Below are 26,331 nucleotides of genomic sequence, written 5' to 3' on the forward strand. Positions count from 1 at the left end.
GATCAATAGGTGTTGGATTGTTGATGGTCACATTTGTAAATGGCACAGTTTGAGATTGAAATTGCAATTGAAGTAATACGATTGTTTTTGCTTCCGAGAGCTCAGATGTTTAAACTATGTTTTCGGATTTGATTACTGAAAAACATCAATAGAAGTGTTGTTTTATTGTTTTAAACTTTGTTTTAAAAATTAAATATGAAAATAATTTTAAATATATTATTGTTTAAAAGTATTTTTAAGCTAAGTTCAATTTTTCTCTTGAATTGCAAGAGAACTAGGAACTAGAAATAGAATGTGGAGTTGAGCGAACAAGAAATAAAATGTGGAGTTGAGCTTAACTTAGTTAAAAACAAAAGCCTCATGGAATTAGAGGTACATTTTATGTTTGTAATTAAGTGTTTGGTAGTTGATTTAGAAATTAGATTTCAGTTTAAATAATTATTTAAAATTTGTTTGATAATATATTATTATAAACTAATTGTAGTTACCCACTAAATATTAAATTGAATATGACTATTAATTATTAATCTATGAGCATATTTTTATGTTGAAATTTTTATATAATTGTTATTTTGTAGTATCATTAACTTATAATACATTATATGATACATATTTTAATTTTTAAGAAAAATGAATTTAAAGTTTACAATATGAAATGCTATATTTATTAACATTTTTATCTTTTTCTAATATAATTATGCATATACTGAACATAAAAATGATGTTTTTCTGCAATATTAGGATTACAGGTGTAAATTCACCAGACTTAATGAATTTGAAAAAAAGAAAAAAAGAAAAAAAAAAAACAAAATCTAGATAGAAAATGGTAAGAAAGAAAATGGTAAATTTTCTTGTTTTTCAACCGATTCAAAGAATGATTACTCACTTGCATTAGAACTTTATATATTGAAAAGGTAATAAAAAAATCTTGTTTGAAAGAATAAGGTGAAGTATATAAAGGACGAAATTCAACTTCAATTTAGTGTGGAAATCAGGTTTTGTACAGAAGTACATAAAACAAGATAAGATGTGATCAATTTTTACTTCCTTTCCTTCGTTTGTGGCCTATGAATTGGAATTTTTAAATAGACTCAACAAAATGCTACCATGGCCAACTTGATCACCTCCCTAGAGATCCCAAATAAGTGAAAACCGAAAAAACCAGTTGTACAACTATGATCCCATTCATGATCCATACGAGACTGAGACCACCATTCCAAAAGATGCGAGTATATTTTATTTGTGGGGTGAAAATTGTTTCTCCAATGGGATACTTAGTGTCACAAATGTACTAGCTTTAAGCTAACCATGATTCAGTCTGAATTACAGCGTCACACGGTTGGAATAGTGCAATAACCTCGTGACACTTGAAAAAAAATACAGATGATTATGCACTAAATAATGGTAATGATAATAATAATGATTTTGGGAAGGAAAACTCAGTTATAACTTAAAATGGAGTCCAAACGAATTCTTCATGTGCCTCTTTAAGAACAAAAACAAGTCCTTGTCGTTTTGTTTATCTAAAAGGTTGTAAACCTCTACCGCATATTTGAAACTGCTACCATACAAATGGCATGCGCATGCTGCTTTGTAAGTCAAAAGCTCCAAATTACCTGTTGCATATACCAAAAGAACAAAATCATTAATCTTTATACATTGAAAGAAAGTAGCCATGTAATGAATACATGTTTGAATCCCAAAAATCAAAGAACATAACCTTCATCCTATTGATTGATAGCTTCTCATATCTATTTTTTGCAGTTCAGATATCCCCCACTCCAATGCCCACGCAGCATACCAAATTTAAGTAGGAATAATGAGGAGGTAGCTTTCTTTTTAGTGAGGATATATGGACTACTAAAAACTCCAAAGACTATAAAATAAGCTTCGAAAATATACAAAGTACGTACTTTAAAATAAGGCTTAAATTGTAAAGAATACTCATGACCTTTTATGAACTTTGACATTTCCTTCTTACAAAACTTGCAATATTACTCTTGACCTTTCATAAACCCTTCAAAATTACTCTTTTAAGTAAAATCCTTTTGAATGCTAGAAAAGAAGTCAATGTGGCAAAACATCGTTCTTTCAAACATAATGTAGGCAAGTGTCTCAGTCACTGCTATTGTTTTAAATCATCCCATATTAACTTTCTATCCAACATTCCAATGGATTTTCTACTCTAGAGGCAGTTTTTGGTGTAAACCAAAGACTGGTTTTTTTTTTTTAAAAAAAAAAAAAATGAAAAACTCTCCCTTCAATGGGGAGGTGATATCTATTTATAGGAAAAGTTTATTACAAGCAGTTATCAAAATAACTAACAATCTGTCCAACTAATTATTAACAAGCTATCTAACTAAACTTTAAACCAGATATTGTAAACAACTAACAATTATCAGCTTTATAAAACTAGTTGTACATCATATTCCACCCCCCTAGGACTAGACTCATACTCGAGGACTTCTATTCTGCCAAGCGGAAGTCATCCGTAGCAAAGTATGGCTTCATGTATGCGATGTTGAAGATAGGGTTTGTGTAAGTCATTTGGTAGTTATATTCTGTAAGTGTTTGATCCATATTTCTCTAGTACTTTGAACAGCCCCATTTGTCTGTCGTTCAACTTGTTGTAAGTTCCCGTAGGAAACCTCGTCTTTCGAAGATGGATCATTACTAGATCTGCTATTTGGAATTCAACTACTCTTCGTGACTTGTCTCTTGCTTCGTTATATGATGAAGTACTTTTTTGCAAGTGATCATGTACTTTATGTAATTTCTCTATTCTTTCGGCCATATTCTCAACTTCAATGCTGACATCCACACAAGTAGGTAGATTTGCAAGATCAAATGTCAATCGAGGGGTTGAAGTATATACTATCTCAAATGGACATTTTCCCATTGATCTATTCTTCATATGGTTGAAAGCGAATTCAGCTTGTGCAAGGGACATAACCCACTATTTTGGTCTTGAACCATTCCAGCATTAGATTAAATTTCCCAAAGTTCTATTAGTGACCTCTGTTTAGCCGTCAGTTTGAGGATGAGACGTGGTACTAAATTTAAGAGTAGTGTCCAACTTCTTCTATAAGGTACGCTAAAAATGGCCAAGAAATTTTACATCTTTGTCGGAAACAATTGATTTGGGAACTCCATAAAGTTGGACTACCTCTCGGAAGATGTTGGCTATATACACTGCATCATTCGTCTTCTTACAAGCAAGGAAGTGGGCCATTTTACTTAAACGGTCTACTATGACCATGACGGCATCAAATCCTTTTTGCGTTTTAGGTAACCCGAGCACAAAGTCAATGGATAAGTCTTCCCAAATAGTTGTAGGTATAGGCAGAGGAGGATATAGGCCAGCGTTTGAACTAGAGCTAGTGCCTTTGGCTATTTGGCATATAGGACATCTTCTCACAAAATTATTTGCATCCTTTCACATTTGTGGCCAATAGTATTGAGTTGATACTGTTTCAAATGTTTTATTTTGGTCAAAGTATCCAGCCAAGCCTCCCACATGAGCTTCCTTTAGAAGGGCTTCTCGAAGAGAAGTATGAGGGATACATAGTTGCTCTCCTTTAAATAGGAATCCATCCAAAATGAGTCTTCGGTATGTAAAAAGTTAGTACATCTGTACTAAATTTCTGAAAAATCCTCATCTTCTTCATATAATTCTGTGAGGTGGGAAAAGGCAGTCACTTTTGTGGCTAAAACAGTGAGTAATAGGCCTTTTCAACTTAGGGCATCAGCAACTTTGTTCTCTTTGCCCGCTTGATGTGTGATCACAAAGTCAAACCTTTGTATGAATGATATCCACCGTGCATGCATTCTACTTATGTTCTTTTGAGTTTGCAAGTATTTAAGTGAGAAGTGATCGGTTAAAAGAAGAAATACCTTAGAGAGTAAATAATGCTCCCACTGTTTGAGTGCTCTAACAAGAGCATATAATTCCTGCTCATATGTGCTCCAATTCTGCCTTGATTGACTGAGTTTCTCACTAAAATACTCAATAGCATGTCCCTGTTGTGATAGAACTCCTCCAATTCCAATCCACATGCGTCAACAGCCACTTCGAAAGGAATTGAGAAGTCTGGAAGTTTAAGAACAGGGCTAGAACTCAGTTTCTGTTTAATATCTTCGAAGTTGGTTTGCTGTTTTTCTCACCAAACAAAGCTGCCTTTTTTCAAACAATCAGTTATAGGAGCTGCGTGAGAGCTGAAATTCTGGATGAATTTCCTATAGAAGGATCCAAAGCCGAGGAAAGCTTGTACTTCTCTCACAGAGGAGGGAACGGGCCACTAAACAATAGCTTCAATCTTCCTTGGACCCATTTTTATTTGGCTTTGGCCAATTAGAAAACCAAGGAAAGAGATTTCTTTTACAAGGAAAAGGCACTTTTTATGATTGATGAATAATTCCCCTTCTAATAAAGCTTGGAACAAGCTTTGAAGGTGTTGTAAGTGATCTTCTAAACTTTTGTTGTACATTTATGTCATCAAAATAGACCACAATAAATTTATTTAAGAAGGGTTGTAGTACCTGGTTCATGAGTCTCATAAACGTACTCGACGCATTTGATAGTCCGAACGGCATGACAGGCCATTCAAACAACCCCTCATTGGTCATGAAGGCTGTTTTCCACTCATCTCCCGATCTAATTTGAATCTAATGGTAACCACTCCTCAAGTCTACCTTGGAAAAGATCAATGCTCCTCCAAGTTGATCAAGTAAATCACTAATTCGTTGTATGGGAAAGTGATATTTCACAGTGATGTAGTTGATGGCTCCACTATCGATACACATCCTCCAACTACCATCTTTCTTAAGAGTTAAATGGGCTAGTACTACATATGGACTTAAGCTTGGCCAGATATGACCCTTTTTGAGTAATTCTTCTATTTGTTGATGTAATATATCATATTCTTTAGGGCTTATTCAATAATGAGATAAATGTCGAAGAGTAGCTTCTGGAAGTAGATCAATTTGGTGCTGAATGTTTCGCATGGGAGGCAGTCCCTCGGGTTCTTTCATTAGCTGAGGGAAGACACCTGAGATTACAGTGGTAAACAAATGCTTGCTGTCCCCTTTCTTTTCTTTCGCTCCATCTTCAAGTTTCCTGTTCAAAGGGAGTAATACCACCCTTTATCCATTCACTGGAATTCGTACATGTTTTCTCTCCCCTTGTGCAAGGCTCAAGTGTCATATTGCCACGGCCTCACTAGGAGTATATGACAAACATCCATCTCCATTACATTGCAAACTATTTGATCTTTATATCCACTCCCAATTGAAAGTGGAACGGTGCAAATTTCAACTACTTGGACTTCACCTCCTTTTTGTAACCACCCAATCTTGTAAGGACTAGGATGAGCCTCCACCTTGAGTAGAGCAGCCACTAGCATTTTCGAAACAAAATTTTCGATACTCCCACAATCAATAATCACATTGCACACCTTCCTGTTGATAGTGCATCTAGTTTTGAAAAGACAATGTCTTTGTTGATTGGCATCTCCCTTTGGGGTGATTAAGACTCTTTGTAGAACACAAGATACCCTATCTCCTTCGTCCGATTCAATAAATTTTGTTTCATCGTCATTGTCTTCACTACCCTCACATTTTCTTCTTCATCTTCTAAGTAGGCAACAATCTTGCACTGGGGACATGAATTGGAAAGGTGGCAAGCTTGGCCACACCGAAAGCACTTACCCAAGGAAGGCCGGTTATAAGGATTCTGCTTCTTCCCCCTATTTACAGCTTCTGTACTTTGTTCCTCAGCCCCTTCTTGGGCCTCTTTATCCTTCCCTTTAGCTAAGGAAGGTGGGTTTTACTGGTTTACTGCCTTATTCACAGCTGGGCTTCTTACTCATAGATGCTTCCCAAGATCCCCTTCTCGATAAGTTCTTGGATCGAATTTCATTCATTTCCTCCACAGTTTCAGCAAAAGAAATGACTTCGGATAAAAGATGAAAAGGTTGTAATTTTACCTTTTCTTTGATGTCCATGCGAAGGCCACCAACAAACCTTGCAATGAAATGTTGCTCATTCTCCATCGAATTAGTCCTAGCTCCCAGCCAATGGAACTTCTCAAACTGACCGAGGACCTTGTCTGCAGTTTTGGTATTGGCTGTAAAGAGCTTGTTCATAGTATGAGAGAGAAAGCGTTCCTTCATCAACCACTTCATCTTTTCCCATGACCAAATGGGTCTCTTGCCCATTTTTTGCCGATTAACCTCCATCACCAAGCTGATGCACCAGCCTTCAATTTCAATGCCACAAGTTGGACCACCTTGTTTTCGGGTGTATTCATGTATGCAAAGAAGTGTTTCGTGTTCTTCAACCAATCCAAGAAAGTCTCTATATCCTGCCTTCCACTATAAGTTGGTAAATCAATTTTCATCTTGTAGTCGTGAGGGTCTCCTCTAACATCATATATATCTCCTCTTCCCCTTCTTGGAAGAAGAAACTCCTCTTCTTGGTCATCTTCACTTGAAGAGTCTGAATCTTGATTTCTTGGTACCTATCATGAACAAAATATTGCCGCCTTGGGTTTTTTAGCTGCTGTCTTTGGACTCTTTTGAGGTCTTTCTTGAAGATTTTCCATGAATCTTGGTCCTCTCATGCCACGCCTACCCTTCTTGCACCATGTCGGTTGAAGGCTAGACCTTCTTCATCATCTTGAGGTGGTGCTTCGACAAAATCTACCCTCCTCAAAAGTGCCACTATCGATCCTTGAATAGCAGTCAATGTATCTTGAATTCCCTCCAATGAATCTTCGACGGACAGCAAACGTGACGTCATGGTTCTTGGAGAGAGGACGGTTGTATCCTCTGCCTCCTGCTCTTGCTGTGGGTTGTCTCCTTCTCTCGGGTGGAGGACTCTTCTTTCCCCCATTTGTCCGGAATCTTGGAGCTGCTCTGATACCGATTTGGTATAAACCAAAGACTAGTTTTTTTTTTTTTTTTTTTGGAAATGAAGAATAACTATCTTCCAACTAATTATTAACAAGCTGTCTAACTAAACTTTAAAATAGAAATTGTAAACGGTTGAAATATGGTGTATTTGCCCCAAGGACATTTTTGTCTTCTCGCAATGTGTCTACTAATTTAGGGTTTTTGGACCTATTTATATTTGAGTCTGGGGTGTTGTGCAGATGTAACAAAATTAATAAAATCTCTCTATCATGGTTTTTTTCTCCATGATCTAGGGTTTTCCATGTAAAATCTTGTCTTCTTTCTTCTTCCATCTATTTTTCAATATGGCATCAGAGCTAGGTGATGAAACCCTAGTTGGGATAGAAGAAATTCAATCAACCCTAGCAAGTGATGGGAAAACGACAGAAGCTTCAACCAATGCTGCGATTCAAGCCACTATCGATCGATACTTCCGGTCCATTCTCGGCCCGATGCAGGCACAGCAGCTGATCGAAATCACCCAGACGAAGCCACCTAACCGGGAGCTTCTTTAGCTGCGCCGTTTCTACAGCCGATCGAGTCTCGTGTTGTGTCCCAACCGATAGGGTCCAGCGCAGCTTCGAGCGTCCCAACCACCTTCCAATCGATCGGGTCTAGCGCTGATCAACCGTTCGGGCACTTCCGGATTTTGAGCGTTCCAACATGTCGGGTGATCTCGCCTCAGCCGCCTCCTCCAGTGGGTTTTTGGTTTCAGTGCCCTTTTTCCTCTGTTCTAGCCGCGCCACAACCTGTTCCTCCAACCCAGCCACAGCTCTATTCTGCCATACCCACAATTGGAGCTTCATTTTTTGGTTCATGTGGGCAGAAGCATCCCACATCAACACCATATATTCCCCCTCAGCATGGGTCAATCGGTTATGGTAGTCCCGTTGGAATCCAACAACAGTTAGCAAGTCTTCAGCAACAGATTGCATCGCTTGGGGCGGTCTTTGGGACCACGACAAATTTTCAGACAAATTCCAATCCAAATTTATCTTCTGGTCTTTTGTTGTATTCGGAACATCCGATAACAACTTTCTCTAATTTATCTACTGCAAGTATTTTGTCTGGTTCTGTGGGGAATTCTGCAAGGATAACCATAAGAGAGAAACTAAATGGCCAGAATTATTTCTCCTAGTCTCAATCCGTCAAATGGTTCTCAAAGGGCGACATAAGTTCGAATACCTAACTGGTGAGATACCGAGACCAAACCCTGGGGATCCTCAGGAGCGTGTTTGGAAGGGAGAGGACCCTCTCCTCCGTTCAATACTGATTAACAGAATGGAACCTCAAATCAGAAAGCCCTTGCTCTTTTCAACTACTACACGAGATATTTGGGAGACAGTCCAGAAGTTGTATTAAAAAAGGCAGAACACTTTACGTTTGTATACATTGTGGAAACAAGTCCATGAATGCAAGCAAGAGACCATGGACGTGACTTCCTACTTCAATAAATTGTCTCTACTGTGGCAGGCGATGCACTTGTGTCGTGAAATTGTCTGGAATTGCTCATGCGGCAACAGGGTTCAATTCGAAGATTGAGGAAACTGACCGTGTTTACGACTTCTTGGCTAGCTTGAACTCAAAATTTGACACTGTCCGAAGTTGAATACTGGGATAAAGGCCGACTCCGTCTCTTATGGAGGTCTACTTTGAGGTCTGATTAGAGGAAGATAGGACGAGTGCAATGAACAGTTCCGTAGTTACTACTGTGAACTTTGCTGCTTTTGGGGTCAAATCCTCTGGGTCTGATAATGAAAAATAGAATGGTAAAATCCCTCCGATTTGTGAACACTGCAACAAATCATGGCACACGAAGGATCAATGCTGAAACTACATGGTCGACCTCCGAATCGCAAAGGTCGTCCTCCGAATGACAAGTCAAAGTCTGGCCGAGCTCTCATGAGTGAATTTGTTGATGCTGCTTCGCAATCTCAGGTGACCAATCCAGCTGACTCGGATACTGTTGGGATCGGTGCAATTGTCCAATTAGGTACTTCTCAATCCTTTAGTTTCTTTATTGAGAGAAACGAATCATGGATCTTAGATTCAGGAACGACTAATCACTTAACTGGTTCATCTGATCAATTCCTTTCCTATTCTCCGAGTGCTGGAAATGAGAAAATTCGAATTGCAGATGGGTTCTTTACTCCTGTTGCAAGGAAAGGTCATTTGTCTCCGTTTCAGGATTGGTTTTACAGAATGTGTTGTATGTGCCGAAGATTTCCTACAATTTGCTGTCTAGAAGTAAATTAACTAGAGATTTAAACTGCAGAGTTATTTTCTCACCAAATGTTGTTTCTTTTCAGGACCTGAGCTTAGGGACGACGATTGGCACTACCCGACATGACAAAGTATTTATTTCCTTTCCAATGATGCTTCCTCTAGAAGTTTGTCTAGGACTAGTTATCGTCATTTACTGTTTCTGAAAAAGATTATTCGTTGTGGCACTTTCGACTTGGACACCCAAGCTTTCAATATATGAAGTACTTGTTTCACCATTTGTTTTGTAATGTGGATGTTTCTTCTCTATCTTGTGATGTTTATATACGTGTAAAACAGCCTAGGGTTAACTTTGCTTCTCAGCCGTATAAACCTTCCCGATCTTTCCATTTGATTCATAGTGATGTTTGGTGTCCTTCCAATGTCACTACCTTGTCCGATAAACGTTGGTTTGTCACCTTTATTGATGATCACACCCGTCTTACATGGCCGTTTCTTCTCACTGTGATAAATAAAAAACGACGTTTGTTTTTCAACAGTTTTACACTATGGTCGAGACCCAGTTTAATGCTAAGATTGTCATTCTTCGGAGTGACAATGACGGGAGTTTGTTAATCACACCCTTCGTGAGTTTTTGACTTCGAAAGGCATCGTCCATCAAAATTCATATGCTTATACTCAACAAAATGAGATAACTGAACGGAAAAATCACCATCTTATTGAGGTTGCTCGATCTCTTATGATTCCTGCGTCTCTACCCTCGTATCTATGGGGGGATGTTGTACTCACTGCAACTCACCTAATCTTTTTTTTGAAAAGGAAACAATAACTCATCTAATCAATCGAATGCCCTCCCATGTTCTTAAATTCCAAACACCCCTTGTGTGTTTTAAAGAATCTTTCTTCTCCACACGTCTTTTTCCGGATGTTCCTCTCCGGGTGTTTAGGTGTACCACTTTTGTTCATAACCATGGTCCTCACCAAACTAAGTTTGCTCCTCGTGCCCAAAAGTGTGTGTTTGTCGGCTATTCTCTTCATCAAAGAGGTTATAAGTGCTTTCACTGATCCTCTAGGAAGTACTTTGTCACTATGGACGTTACATTTCTCGAGGATGAACCCTTCTTTCCAGTTAGTCCTCTTCTGGGGAAGACCACTAGTGAAGAGGCTAACTCATCCACATATTCTATTCCTATAGACCTCCTTCCTGAGCCTATCCCAGATACAAATGGCCCTGTCCTTCCTATACAACAGGTGCCCTGGATAACATACTACAGGAAGAATCTTAGAAAGGAAATAGTTTTCCCTGTCGCTCCACCAAAAATTGTCCAAGAATCGAAACTGGCACTAGCTTAAGGTACCTCTGTTTCTGATGGTGGGTCTGGAAATAAAAATGAGTGTGCTGAGGGTGATGTGGTTAATGAGATGATTTCAAACGAGGTCGAGACTGTGGATGGTGATAAGTTACCAAAAGGTACTCAGGAGACTGAAAACTTGCAATGGGCCTCGTCACCGCTCTTGTACTGATGAGTAGTTAGAAAAACCAAGTGATTATGATGCTACTCTTGATATGCTAATTGTCTTACGGAAAGGAACTAGATCGCATACCAAGCATTCTATGCATAATTTCTTGTCTTATAGTAACTTGTCTTTGGGGTTTACGGCTTTTACTACTAACCTGGATATTGTGATGATACCGACCAATGTGCATAAGGCCATGGAAACTCCTGAGTGAAGAGCTGCTGTTATGGAAGAGATGTAAGAACTTGAAACAAATAAGACTTAGGATCTGGTTGTACTTCCCAAAAGTCATAAAACCGTCGGGCGTAAGTGAATGTTCATTGTTAAGTATAAGTTTGAGGAACTCTTGATAGGTACAAGGCCAGATTTGTTGCGAAAGGGTTTACTCAAACATATGGAGTTGATTACTCATAAACCTTCTCTCCAGGGGCAAAGCTAAACACGATTCGATTTCTCCTCTCAGTTGCTGTTAACAGAGATTGGCCCTTACATCAACTAGATCTAAAGAATGCATTCCTAAATGATAAGTTAGAAGAAGAGGTTTATATAAGTCCTAGTTTTAAAGCACGTTTTGATAATCGAGTCTGTAGACCGAAGAAATCCCTATATGGATTAAAGTAGTCTTCGAGGGTTTGGTTTGACAGATTTACTACCTTTGTTAAGTCCAAAGGGTTTGTTCAAGGACATTCTGATCATACCTTGTTTACTAAGAAATCGGCATTAGGGAAGGTAGTCGTTCTAATTGTCTACGTTGATGATATCATTTTGTCAGGTGACGATACAGCATAGATTGTCAAGTTGAAACGAAAGATGGCAGATGAATTTGAGATAAAAAACCTTGACAGGTTGAGATATTTTCTTGGGATGGAGGAAGCGAGATCAAAAGAAGGAATATCCGTATCTCAACGGAAGTATACTCTGGACTTGTTAAAAGAAACCGGAATGATTGGGTGTAAACCTGCTGATACTCCTATTGAAGTCAACAACAAGCTGGGAGATTCTGTTGAATGGGTTCCTGTAAATAAAGAAAGGTATCAACGTCTTGTGGGAAAATTGATTTACCTGTCTCATACCAGACCTGATATATCACATATTGTTAGTTTGGTTAGTCAGTTTATGCAAGCTCATTATGGAAGTTGTTACTCAGATTCTGAGGTATTTGAAGTCTACTCTGGGAAAAGACTTAATGTTCAAGAAACATGACAAAAGGTGCATTGAGGCTTACACCGACTTAAATTGGGCAGGTTCTGTTACAGACAGAAAATCCACTTCAGGGTACTGTACTTTTGTGTGGGGAAATCTAGTAACCTGGCAGAGTAAGAAACAATGGGTTGTTGCTAGGAGTAGCGCTAAAGCTGAGTACAGGGCTATGAGTCTGGGAATATGTGAAGAAATATGGTTGAAGAAGGTTCTGTCTGATCTTCATCAGGATCGTCATGGTCCCATGAAACTTTTCTGTGATAATAAGGTTGCCATCAGTATTGCCAACAATCCGGTGCAACACGATAGGACTAAACATGTGGAGATTGACAAACATTTTATCAAAGAAAAATTGGATAGTGGCAGTATTTGTATCCCCTACATCCCTTCAAGCCAACAGATTGCTAATGTTCTCACCAAAGGATTATCAAGATAGAGCTTTGATACTCGTATTAGCAAGTTGGGTCTTATTGATATCTACACCCTAACTTGAGGGGGAGTGTTGAAATATGATGTATTTGCCTTAAGGGCATTTTTGTCTTTTCACAACGTGTCTACTGATTTAGGGTTTTTGAGCCTATTTATATCTGAGTCTGGGGTATTGTGTAGATGTAATAAAATTAATAAAATCTCTCTATCGTGGTTTTTTCTCCCTGATCTAGGGTTTTCCATGTAAAATCTTGTCTTTTTTCTTCTTTCCTCTATTTTTCAATAACTAATAATTATCAGCTTTACAAAACTAGCTGTACATCAGTTTTGAAAGGTTTCAATAACTAATAATTATCAGCTTTATAAAACTAGTTGTACATCAGTTTTGAAAGGTTTATGAAAAGTCAAGGATAATATTGCAACCTTTTAAAGATGCATTTTTTAACTAAAAGACAAAATTTAATGGGTTTTTTTTTTTTTTTTTTTGGGGTAATCTAGCGTTAAAATATCACTAATTTAGCCCTCAGTTTTCATTAACTAAATGATTTAAGTTTTCATTATCAACTAAATGATTTAAACCAAAAAGCAGCATAAGATCTAAACATCATAGCATGGAAAACAAGAGGTTGAAAACTTTCCGGTGGACATACCAACTGATGTCTCTGATGTTATTTTATGGCCGAAATGGCAAGTCAACCACCATCGACAACGCAATCTCCAAGTGTTTCTCGAGTTCTTTACAGTTAACAACTTAATGTTACTGTTAAAGTTCAATGAGGACATCGGCTTAGGTCCACCATTCCCAATTGAACACGCTGTTGATACTCTATCCTCTTCAGATTGATGAAGTTTCAGAAAACACATAGCCAACTCTCTCCATGTATCATATTCTGGATATGTACCATCTAAATGCACAGCTATCATTTCCAATAACGATTCAAGATCGTAACTGCCTGCAATTTCAATAAGAAAATCAATTCAATAAAAAAGCATAGTTACGAGACAAGTTTTCAAGTACATATATAATAGGCAAGCAGATTATCTCACCACAAATTGTATATGTGAAAGTATTTTTTATCTTTTCATGAAATAACTCATATTGATATTCAAGATGTGAACTACAATTTGAGAACTCTGATCCAGGAATTCCATGCATGTCAAGGTTTCTGTAACAACTGGCTGGGATGAAGAAAGAATATAAAAGAAGAATTGACATTCGGAAAACAAAACCAGAATACACAATTTTATAAGATAGCTTTTCACGGTCAAAATTATCTACTATCTGAGGAATTCAGCCAGAAGGTATAATCTCAGAATCTCAAATCTCTACCTCCTTAAAATCTAATAGTTCATTATAGAAGACTGTTCTGCAATTAACATACCATTTCTATGCATGTGAACAAGTTTTCCCAGTGAATGACAACAGGTTGGATCCTTCTTCAATATTTGCTCATAACAGGTTGAAAGCAACACATTGTTACTACGATCAAAATGTTCCACAAGTGCAGCCCTCAATCTGCAGAATATCTAAATCAATATTTAGTTACAGGTAAGAGGCCTTCAAACCTCTGTTATAAGTGATTTGATGGAAGTATGCTCAGTTTATGCTTCTTTGTGTGTGCGTAATTTTAATAAAGAAACCAACTTCCATTATGACAAACGAGTCAACATGGGGGCAGCAGAAAATAAAGACGCAAGCCCTAACTTTTGATAATTAAACACAGGATAATTGCAAATTTACATAAAAAGATTAGATGAATGAACACCCAAAAGAGGTGGTAAAGTGCACCAGACTCTAACCTCCTCCTACATGCTATAATTCCTCGATAACGTCTCTTATTTCTGACTACAAATTAAACATGATACCAAAGAAACTTGCTTCCTGAAGGTAGACGGAACAAGATTCCTTATGATGATGAATATAAGACATTTTATGATTTTACAATTTCAACTCCCATATAACAATTAACACAATGGAAATTGAATGATAGGAAGGTCAAATGGATGATAAAAATAAATTTGATAGGCTCCCAATTACAAGGGTGTAGACATGTAAGCGTGTGAAAAAAGGGAGGGGACAAGAGGAGAGTTTACATCAATCTTTTTCGGGTAACCTCCCAATGGAAGTCCTAAATAGAGAAGGGGAAAGTACTCTGCTTTACAATTGAACTTTTCTGCCCACTTATTCAGCATGTCTTGGTCAATGTTTATACCACAAAGAGATGATTTCTCCCAATTAATTTTCTGTCCAGAACACCATTCAAAAAGGTCCAAAAGGTCCAGAGTAGTCCGAAGAGACTCTAACATATCATCATCATATTTGCAAAAGATAAGGGTGTCATCGGCAAATTACAAAATTGAAATGTGGACTTGATCCTTCCCAACCAAAAAGCCTTCAAAACGATCTTTCTCATGTAACCAGTTGATTAAGGCATTTAAGACTTCTCCCACAAGGATGAAGAGGAAAGGAGAAAGGGGATCTCCTTGCCTAATTCCTCTAGATGCAATTATCCTTCCACGAGGCCTTCCATTGATAAAGATGGAGAATTTTGGATTGGTGATGCACCCAAAATCTAAGATATCCATTTTGAGCTGAAATTCTTCCCAATTAGGACTTTTTCAAGGAATGACCAGTCCACTCTATCAAATGCTTTCTCCAAATCAAGCTTTAAAAGCCATCCTTTTTTCCCTTTCGATCTATAGTCCTTGACAGCATTCATTTGCAATTAGGATGGGGTCTAGGATCTGTCTTCCCTCAATAAACACACTTTGAGTGGGGGCAATTATGCTTGGCATGATTCTTTTTAGCCTCTCAGCTAGGACTTTTGCTATTATCTTGTACAAGAGGGTAGTGAGACTGATTGGTCTGAAGTCTTTGACTTTCACTGCATCAGTCTTTTTTGGAATTAGGCAAATAAAGTTCTCTTTAATACATGTATTGAGCTTACCGTTGCTGTAGAAATCATCAAACATTTTTATAAGGTTGTCTTTCAGAAGCTGCCAAAAATGGATGAAGAATTCTGGTGTGAAGCCATCCGGCCCTGGTGCCTTATTCCGTGTCTCTTATACACATCTAGATGTGTATAAGAGACAGGAATAATGATGAGTAGAAGGCCAAAATAATATCTTCAACATCCCGGGTGGATTTGGTTGGAATATCTTGATCATTAAGCAATTCTGCAATCAAATTCTTTCTTTTTCTGGCAGATAGGAATCTGTGGAAGAAAGAAGTGTTCTCATCCCCTTCTTTTAACCATTTTAGCTTGTATTTTTTAATGAAGCTTCTTTCTTCTAGTTGGTAAAAGGCTAGGAGATCTGCCTTCAAGGAAAAGTCTGCATCTTCATCACTGACTTGAGGGAATACTCCCACTATTAGAGAGTCTTTTCTATGAATTTCTGTTAATAAGTTGTCCTCTTTCATCTTCATCTCTTTTTCATAGTCATGAAACCATTTCTTTAGGACTGATTTTGTTTCTCTTAATTTGGTGGAGCGAGTAAAACCTGCCCATTTATGTTTTTTCTTCATTTTCAGATATTTTTCAATCAATTTACAGCAATCCTTGTTGCTCAGCCAGCTGTTACAAAATCGAAATGGTGAGGGCCCCATTCAAAAGCTCCTGCTTCTAAGGTAAGAGGAAAGTGGTTTGACCTGGTTCTAGCTTGTCTTGCAACCCTTGAATTATAAAAAAACTTCTTCCCATGTGTTTGATACAAGAAAACGGTCTAGAAGAGATCTTGAAGCACCATTACCCTCCCTAGACCAAGTGAATTGTCCATTTGAGAGTGGAATTTCCGGCAAGTTGTTTAATCTGATGAACTTATTGAAATTATTCATGTCCTTCGTTGCTCTACCAACTGGATATCTCTCCTGCCTTCTTCGAATGTTGTTGAAATCTCCACCAATACACCATGGATCATCAAATTTCTCTGCCAGAGAGGATAATTCTGCCCACAATCTTCTCCTCTCTCGGTAATCACAAGGGCCATATAAATTTGTTATCCAGCAAATCTTTTTGTTTAACATTTGACATTTGATTGAAAGGGAGAATTCATCTTTTGAGCTGCAGGAGACTAGAATTATGCTCTCATCCCACATTGTGAGTATGACCCCCGATTTTCCTTTAGCTTCCACCAAGTCCCAACCTACCTCTTTTGAGCTAAGGCTTTTGATAAATGAGCCCTCAATTCTGTCTTTTTTTGTTTCTTGGATAAGGACAATATCCGGATTGACTTTTCAGAAATCTTTTTAGAAGCAATCTTTTTGAGGAATCCCCTAAACCTCTTGTATTCCAAGTGACTATCTTCATTAAGGCCCACCGAGGATTCTTCAACACTTTTCCCTTTGATCAAGCTAAGATGAAATCACACTCTTTTATGATGGAGTGTAGGGTTTGTGGTACAACTGACAAATTTAGAGGGGGTTCGGGAAAATGCTTTCACTAACCTGTGAATGTTCATCAAGGAGAAGGAAGAGTTGACTTAGGGAGAAGTCCATGCCTTCTTGATTGTCATCGAGTTCTTTTTTATCTTCAACATCATTAATATCCGGCTCCTCACTGCTCACACTAGCCAACAAGTCATCATCTGAGTCTTGGGAGAATGGAGAGGGGAAAATAAACTTGTTATGGCTGGGAAATTGGCTATCTGTAGAGGTTTTATCACTTCAGGTGCAGTTTAGAGAAGGTTGGATAGGACTCTCCCTATCAGGCCTCAAAGTTTGAGGATTGGCTTGTAGGTTAGCACAACTTACTTCAAGAATATCCGGGTTGGAGATGGCTGACCAGGGGTTTTGAAAGGATGTGTGCTTTCTGATGAAGTGTCTGGGAAAAGGTTGCAACCCAAATGAATTCAATTTTGCAGAATTGTGATGCTTGAATGGCTTAATCCTTTTCATCTTTTGGAGCCGTCTGTGGGAGGAAGGAATAGAGACCGAGGCCTTCGGCTTCTCTGTGATAAAATCTTGAGTAACAGACTTCTCAAACTTGGTTGGAGATGAACCGGCTTTCTGAGTAGGAAGGATCAGACCGGATTTCCCCGAGTCAATTTTGGAGCCTTTGTGAGAAGAATTTGAAGGGCCACGACCCTCTGACTTATTTCCAATCAATAAATCATTTTTGGCGTCTTTTTTAGGGGAAGTTGAAGGGTCACGACCCTTTGTAATTATTCCTTTAATTAAATCTTTGTCCTCTGCAGACGGCTCTGAAGGTGGTTGCTCGGAAAGATCAAAAGGCTGAGGCGTGAGGTATGAATGAGGGGGCGGCTCAGAGGTCGAGCAGCCTCTTGACTTCTTGGCCTTGGATTCAATCTCTCTCATCTTGCTTTCTTTATTATCCACAAAAACTCCTGGACTTCTAGAGAACTTAATGTTGCAGTTGGAGGGAAGTAGGAAGTTGAATTTTGAATTTAATGGATCACAACAAATGCCTTCATCACATTTAACTTCATTTATCCGAATTAAATCAATGGGATTTGTAAAGTCAGATTCAAATAAATCACCCCTGACCTTACTAGGAGGGCTGGATGTTGAGATATCTCCGAAATTCAAGTAGATTGATCCTCTTTTTTCATTTGATATTTCAACTGTTGCTGGGATAAAACCACAAAGATTCTCCTTTACTTTAATTTTGGCCTCTGAAACATTGATCAAATTAAGTGTTTCCATAGCAATGCTTTCCCCCAAAGTATTTTCCAATGGCCTTAAAGGTCTGCTTGCACCAATAATCAAGGGGTAAGTTCTTGATAGAGATCTAACCCCTATAACCCCTGACATAAGCTGGTCTGCCATGGGTGGAGTTGTTCCATCTTTCGAATTTCAGATGGAAGGAGCCAAATTTCTGCCACTTGCCTGAGAAATTATCTAGTTCATCCAATGAGTCTCGATCCATTGTTACCGAGGCATTTTCTGCAAATAGAGGATTGATAATAACATTAGATTGAAAGTGGTCTTTGAGTGCCTTACAAATATCAAGCCAATTATCGAATTCAAAAAGACGTGAGACAATCCAAAGGTTAGAGAAGTCATCAGCTTGCTTGATCACCCATTGATGCTGCCTATTCTGTTTTTTTACCATCAAAACAAGGGAGACGGGAACTCTGGTTCCTTGGGGAAGTTTGCGGTTGAAGAGGGGAGCTCAGTGACGGCTTGTCTACAGCTGAAGGGGGGGATTTGTTCTCAAAAGAACACAAGTTTGATGAGGAATTCTTGAGGCAGCCGCTGACCATATCATTGAATTCTTGCCAGCCTGAGGTGCCATCCCCAAAAGGGATGTGAATGTTTTTCCTTTCTCCCGTTGAGGGCCAGACTGTACATTCTATGTACCAGCCCCTACTTTCCCGAAATTTGGAGAGGCAAATGACACACTGATGAACCCTTTCTTTAAGGAGGAAAAATTCAAAAGATGAACCATACAGTAATCTCTTCAAGTTACCCTCTAGCCATTGCGCCATTAGTGGAGAGAAAAGAACTTTTTTTCCTTTTTTCAAGTCTTCTATGAAAAATCCGTTGTTCACTTTCCACATACAAAAGAAATGAACACCTATTTTGCAACTCTTCACCTCCATGGAGTCTGGGGCTGACTGTAGAACTAAAATACCAGCGTGGTTTGGTATGGCAAGAGTTAAAAGCCAAGGCTGGAAAGCAGGGCTGAAACAGGGGAGGAAAGGAGGTCAAGGGAAGGGAGGGAGTCGGAGGGAGAATAGAAGGGGAGGGGAGGGAGAGGCGATCAGAGGGAGGGAAGACTATTCTGACTTTTGAACTTTACAATACACCGCAGAGTTTTTGTTCACTTAAGGGTTTTTTCGTAGCAATGGACTTCACAAATCCATTGGACATAAACCGAATTAAAGAAGTTATGATGGATGAAGGATTTGAGGTAGATGTCTTCAATGAAGGGCGATCCAAATTCCAATGGATATGGATCCAAATTCCAGATGTTGTAGAGAATGGATTTTTAGAACCTTCATTAGCGCTTGCAGCAAACATCTCGGGTTCTGAAAAGATTGATGAGTTGGCAGTAATCAATCTGAGCATTGAAAAGATAGATGAATTGGCAGCTGGCACAATGAATAAGGAACACTCTATGTCCTCAAATATGGAATACATAACAGTTCACATGCCAATGAAAACATACCGGTGCAATTAATTCATTCCAATATCCAAAGCAACGAAATTGTAAGAGAGTCCAAGAGGCATGGAAGATCAGGGGTTGATTGCAGAAGGCTTAGAAGTTGAAGAGTCCCCTCACCCTCGATTACTTCAACCAACATATTCAATTTTAATTTCCCAGCAGCCTCACATATTAGAAGATGAAGAGACAGATGGAGGCAAGGGGAGGTAAACGTACACTCACTTTGATCAAGGCAGCTCTCTCAAGTCAATTTATTACTTGGCTTCTTTTGTAATGCCTTCAAAAGTGATCTCAGAACTAGAGAAGATTATGAGAAAGTTCTTTTGGAAAGGTTCAGATGGAAGCAAGATTAATCACCTTGTCAAATGGAAGATAGTTTCTAAACAACAAAAATACGGAGGCCTTGGTTTTGGTGATCTAAAAAACCAAAATGTGGCTCTGTTGGCAAAATGGGGTTGCAGGTTTATGCATGAGAAAGAAGCTCTTTGGTGTAAGATAGTAAAAAGTATTCATGGTAGTGATTCATTCGAATGGTACACGGCTAGAAAAGAAGGGAGAAGCCTTAGAAGTCCTTGGATTACTATTTCCCGAGTTTGGCAAAAAGTTGCATCATTTGCATCCTTTAAACTTGGTAATGGCTTTAAAATTTCTTTTTGGCATTACAACTGGTTAAGTTCCTCTCCACTAAGTTCTTTGTTTCCAAAATTATATAAAATTACCTTGTCTCCTGAAAGTTCTGTTTTTCGACATTGGGATACAACTACTTTATCATGGTCAATTACTTTCAGAAGATTACTAAAAGATTATGAAATTTAGGATTTTCACAATCTTCTATTTTTATTAGAAGGTAAAATGATAGCTGATGGGCAAGATTGTAGATCTTGGTCTTTAGATGCTTCAGGTGCTTTTTCGGTGAAATCATTATTCAAGCATTTGAACTCATCTTCACCTATAGACAGTCTGTTGTACAAAAACTTATGGAAATCAAGCTGTCCAAGGAGAATAAATATTATAATTTGGGTAATGATTTATGGTTTTTTCAATTGCTCACAAACTCTTCAAAGGAAGCTGCCAAATCATTATCTACCCCCTGCGTGTGCAAAATTCTGAAGACAGCCAGCATACCTTCTTTGAATGTCATTACTCTTTGGAATTATGGAGGAAATTGTTTGCAACATTTAATCCTCATTGGGTTTTCAGCAATGTTTTCAAGGAGAATGTGGCTTAGCTTATCATCGATCCTCTTTTAAAAACTCACTCACTTCAGTTATGGATTAATGCAGTTAAAGCAGTTTTGACAGAAATTTGGTTTGAGAGAAATCAGCGTATTTTTCAAGAAAAGTCTCTTCAATGGTTTGAACGTTATGAGATTGCAAGAGTTAAAGCCTCTTCTTGGTGTTCACTTTCCAAGAATTTTTCAGATTATTCTATTCAAGATATTTGTCTTAATTAGAATGCTTTCATTCATTCTATGTAATGGTATTATTAGACACATAGTTTTCTATTTTATTCAAAATGTTCGTTTTGGGATATGATGAGGATGCTATGGGTGTGTCAACCTAGTTGAGATAGCCAAGTGCATTTGTTGATCCCTATTTCTTCTTATTTTTAGTAGTTTCTTGTAATTCGAGCATTAGTCTCTTTTCATTTCATCAAGTGTTTCCTTTTCAAAAAAAAAAGTGACAGACCCACATACCTTGAAGAACTCAAACTCTGACAGCCCTGTACATCCATCATCTCCGACTCTTGACCATATTCATCTGATTTTCTGGTAAATCATTCAACAAATCCAGATTTTTTAGAGTAAAGTTATACTCAAATTTTAATTTCCCATCAAAACAGCCCCACAAGAAAACGCCACTCTTCACCGGCCATTGTTCATTTGGAATGCTTCCAGGATCGTCTGTCCCCTTTGTTCATGGTACGTTCACCCAAGAGTATTCCAAACAGCAGCATCAAGATTCAGACGACGACTCCAATGTCAGTGTTAGTAGTAAAGAGTTAGATCAGTACATACAAGATGAAGAAGAACCAATCATTGATCAAATAAGAGAAGCTTCTAAGGTGTTATTCCTTCAACAACAGCAACCCTTGGTATGAACTTCTCCCTTATCTCCTTCCAAATTCCCTCCAAATTTCCGTCTTTAGTTGCGCCGCTTGTGGGTTTCAATTGCAGGAGATCACATCCCCCAAGGGGATTGCATAATCATGAAGATAATTACTTGGAACACGAGAGGCCTCAATGATAAATCCAAGATGACAGCCTTGAAGCATTTCTTACAATCTCACCATCCAGATATTGTTCTCATCCAAGAAACAAAGAAGCCAGATTTTGACCACCATTTTATTAAATCAATATGGAGTTCGAATGGGATCGGATGGACCTTTGTCAAAGCATATGGAAAGTCAGGGGGCTTGCTCACAATGTGGGATGAAAGTAAGGTATCCCCAGTGGAATTTCTTAAAGGTGGGTACTCTCTATCTGTCATATTCAGAACTTTATGTAACAATAATTGTTGGGTAACAAATATATATGGAGCCACGGATTATAGAAAAAGAAGATTCCTTTGGCCAAAGCTCACATCCTTATCTCACTATTGTTTGGAGCCTTGGTGTTTAGAGGGAGATCTTAACATTACCAGGTGGGTTCACGATGAATGCCTATTGAAAGATTAACAAAAGGGATGAGAAAATTCAACAAGTTCATCGAGGAAGCTGATTTACTAGAAATTCCTTTATTAAATGGACAATACACATGTGAGCAATGTAAAAGTGGATTGCATGGTGAAGTGATGCTTCTATGTGAGTGATAGGTGTGACAAGGGGTGGCACAGGCTCCGATTAGTCTCCTTCCCCCTCCTCTTCCTCCTCCTTTAGTCCTCATCCACATCCAATCCACATGGCCAAGAAAAACTCCCTCCCAGCCCCCTTACCCAAGGTTTTTAACCCCACTTCCCCGGTTTTGCAGAATAGTTCATCTTTGGAAGTCGTAAGCTGCAGGATAAATGATGTCCATTTCTGTGCTCACCTCCAAGAAGGAAATTTCATCATAGAAGATGTGGAAGCTAAAAAGCACCTTTTTTTGGCTTAATCACAGCTCCTCTGGTTCGTGGAAAATATCTTAGTCCTCTTGAAGCTCCCAACCTCCAGCTTCTTTGTCAAAAGTGGCCAAGACATTTTTGGTGTTACAAAGCTCTCAAAGATTCGTGTCTCTTCAAAGTGGTTATCAAGGTGTGTTGTTTGGCCTGCGTCTGGAGGAAGATTTTCCATACATCTCCCATTAGGAATCCTTAATTCAGGTTGGCATTCTTTTGTTAACATGTTAAGTGGCTCCCTGACACTAAAAGAAGACATTCACGTGCCAAAAAATCACTTGAAGTCTTCAGATAGCTTTGCGGATATAGTAAAGGGAAGAAAATCCTCGGTTAATCCAGCATCTCCATCAAAACAGAGCCCCCGTCTTCCACAGGCTATTAAAAAACCGAGCAAGTTAGAGTTTTGGATTCAAAAAACCCAAGACGTCCTCAAGGAAGATTTCAGCAATTTATGAGTAGTCTCAAGGTTATTCGAATTCAATAATTGGCCAGAAGTCTCTAAGGAAGTAAAGTTATGGTCCAATTCTAAAGTTCATCAATCCTCTCTCAGCAGAAACCGCTTTAATAAAATTGGAAAAGAGGAACCTGGAAGACCTAATAGAACAACCTGGCGTTTGGCAAAGGATAGGACATCTCCATCTGAAATTTGAAAGGTGGAATAAACTTTACACAGCCGACCATGGTCAATAAAAGGTTATCGAGGATGGATTTCTATAAAAAAAACCTGCCATTGGATTGTTTGTGCAAGCAAATTTTTGAAGCAATAGGTGCCTACTTCGGACGGTTAGAAGCCATTGCAATAGAAACACTAAACCTACTCAATGTGGCTGAAGCTAGAATTCAAGTTAAGAAGAACCTTTGTGGGTTTTTGCTAGCAACTTTAGAAATCTTAGAGGAAAAAAGGGGAAGCATCTTTTTACACTTTGGTGATATAGAGTTCTTGGACCCTCCAAGCAAAGTTAAGGATTTCAATGAAAAAGATTTCTCAAATCCGGTAGACTTGGCTCGTTTAAACCAAGTCATGAATGATGAAGGGTTAAAGCATTTAAATAAGATTGAAGATTGGTCTTTCCTTGAAATAGCAGTAAATCACTCGAATTTTTCAAGAAATCCCCTGTTTTCAAGGATATTGATGTATCAACCGGATGCTAAAAATAACAGTTCACCGAAAAATGTGGTTCAGGGGGCTTTTTTGCTGGAAGAAAAAGAGGCCAGTCCACCGGAAGTAAAGGCCGGAGAAGTCCAAGCAGAAGTCACATGTTTCAAAGATCCCAACCGGTTAGGTGTGAACAGGAAGAGAGAGATTGTCGAGAAGTCATTAAGAACAGAGAAGGAAGAGTCTTTAATGAGGAGAGAGTCAATAGAAACTCAAATTCTATCCAGGGGAAGTCCAACAATTGCTCCTTCGATTACTCCACTAGCCGCTCCTTTGATTACTATTAAAAATACTCTAAATAAAAGCCTTGTTAACATTACTATTTCGGAGGAACTCCAACAGTCTAAAAAAGCAGATAGTGGCGTTTCAAACTCCATGGATAGATAGGAAGTTCAATCGACTGCCACAGACCCTACGCCTTCAGATCTTTTGGGCCCCACTGTGACAAAATCATTACCATTCAGTAAGGAAGTCCAAGGGTCTACTCCCATCCCCCCACTCCAAAGTTTCGATTTATCATTAACAGAAGACCCCACCTGCACCAAGATCTCTCCCTCAACCCTCTCTGATCATCTTTCAAAACCCCACAAGCAAGCCTCATCTCTTAAAACCTTATCGAAAGCATTTCATAAGGAAGACAACTTCATTCCGGAATGGCTGGACTTCCATGATAAATGCAGACCTATTGGAGAGTTGTTGCATCAAGGTGCAAATTCCCACCGGCCCTATTAACAGGTCAGATTATCCTCCCTTTGCCCCTTGCTCTTTCTCATATCATGATTTCAAAGTCGGAGGCTCAAATGTGGCTTTTATGCGAGGTACATCTGAGCCCCTACAAGCTGTCAACCAAAACTACGATTCTATGAAGACTCTTTACTCAGCATCAGTAGTGATGAATTTGGCAGCATAACCCCTGAATCCTTCCATGAAGAGGATTACCTTGGTGAGGATCACCAACAAGCTTTGCACTGCATCTTGCAATCAGAAGAAGAACCCAAAACGGTTAGCAACATCCTCCCTCTCATAAAGCCCATCGACAAAGAAGGAATTCCCAACAATCTGATCTCGATAGTGGAAGATTGTGACTTGATCTTGGGTTAACCCTGAGAGTTCACCATGAAAATTATATCATGGAACACAAGGAGCCTGGGTGATGCTTCTAAAAGAATGGATGTAAAAAGAAGCATCAAGAAAATCAATCTAGATTCGGTCCTAATTCAAGAAACCAAGAAGGACTTCTTTGATAATAGACTTATAAAAGAACTTTAGAGCTCCAAAGACATTGGTTGGAAGCTTGTAGAAGCGCAAGGCAGATCAGGGGGCTTATTAACCATGTGGGATGAAAGTAAAATTTCTGTTTTTGAGGTTCTCAAAGGAGGCTACTCCTTATCAGTTAAATGCATCACCATATGTAAGAAAACTTGTTGGATCACGAACGTGTATGGCCCCACTGATTACAAAGAAAGAAAACATATATGGCCGGAATTACATTCACTATCTGGTTAATGCTGCGAATCTTGGTGTATAGGAGGTGATTTCAACATCACAAGAAGGATTCAAGAAAGGTTTCCAATAGGGAGACCAACAAAAGGAATGAAAAAGTTCAACAAATTCATTGATTCAGCAAAACTAATGAAAATCCCCCTTAGTAATGGCCAATTCACATGGTCAAGAGATGGTCCCACAACTTCTTCTTCACTTCTTCATAGATTCTTGATCTCTAATAGTTGGGATGATTCCTTTGCAAACACCCGAGTAGTAAGAATGGCACGGTCCCATACTTCTTGAAGCAGGATCATTTGAATGGAGACCATCCGCTTTCAAATTTTATAACAGCTGGTTATCTATCAAAGACAGCTGTAGAATTATTAAAGACACATTGAGCTTGGGAGTTCAGCATGGTTGGACCGGTTTTGTGATCTCCACCAAGTTAAGGAAAGTCAAATCTACTCTTAAAACCTAGCATTCAGATTTTGAGACAGCAAGGAAATCAAGGGAGGAAGTGTTACTTAAAGAACTAGATAAGCATGACCAGCAAGCAGAAGCCCATGGTTTTCCGGAAATAGAAAAGAGCATGAGGATCTCCTTCATAGTTGAGTTATTTCCCTCTACAGAATTGATGAAAGGAACCTAAAGCAAAAGAGCAAACTTAACTGACTAAACTTAGGTGATGAAAACACCAAATTCTTCCATAAATTCTTGGATGCAAAGAGAAGAAGGAATCTAATCTCCGAACTTTTAAATGACCAAGATGTAGCAACTCACTCCTTCAAGGAGATTGAAGGCCTAATTCTAGACTTCTACTCCTCATTGTACACCAAGTCTCCCGGCCCAAGAACCATACCTATCAACTTCCAATGGTCTAAAGTCTCTAGTTCAGAGAATTCAATGCTGATAGCCAGATTCACCACAGCTGAAATCAGACTTTCCTTAAACTCTTTAGGCAAAAACAAGGCCCCCGGTCCAAACGGTTTCACAACCGAGTTCCTCCTTAACTTCTGGGATTTTTTTTAAAGACAAATTCCTAGAACTATTCGAAGATTTCTATGGTAATGGGAAGCTGAATTCATGTATAAAGGAAAACTTCATCAACCTAATTCAAAAGAAAAAGGATGTTGTCTGAGTACGTGATT

General features: G+C 38.7%; 1 protein-coding gene across 3 annotated transcripts in view; it reads right to left on the reverse strand.

Annotated features, from left to right (window-relative positions):
* Positions 1-1,214: 1,214 nt before the first annotated feature.
* Positions 1,215-26,331, reverse strand: part of LOC120073019 — a 58,021-nt gene continuing 32,904 nt past the window's right edge. For all 3 annotated transcript variants that reach the window (XM_039025586.1, XM_039025578.1, XM_039025595.1), the window contains 3 exons: positions 13,703-13,836; positions 12,971-13,273; positions 1,215-1,616 (listed from right to left, as the gene is read on the reverse strand). In XM_039025586.1, coding sequence (XP_038881514.1) covers positions 1,444-1,616; positions 12,971-13,273; positions 13,703-13,836 — 610 coding nt within the window. In that variant the 3' untranslated portion in view covers positions 1,215-1,443. The remainder of the gene's footprint in view (positions 1,617-12,970; positions 13,274-13,702; positions 13,837-26,331) is intronic.

This window comes from Benincasa hispida, chromosome 1 (genome assembly GCF_009727055.1).
Source record: "Benincasa hispida cultivar B227 chromosome 1, ASM972705v1, whole genome shotgun sequence".
In the NCBI taxonomy this organism is placed as follows: domain Eukaryota; kingdom Viridiplantae; phylum Streptophyta; class Magnoliopsida; order Cucurbitales; family Cucurbitaceae; genus Benincasa; species Benincasa hispida.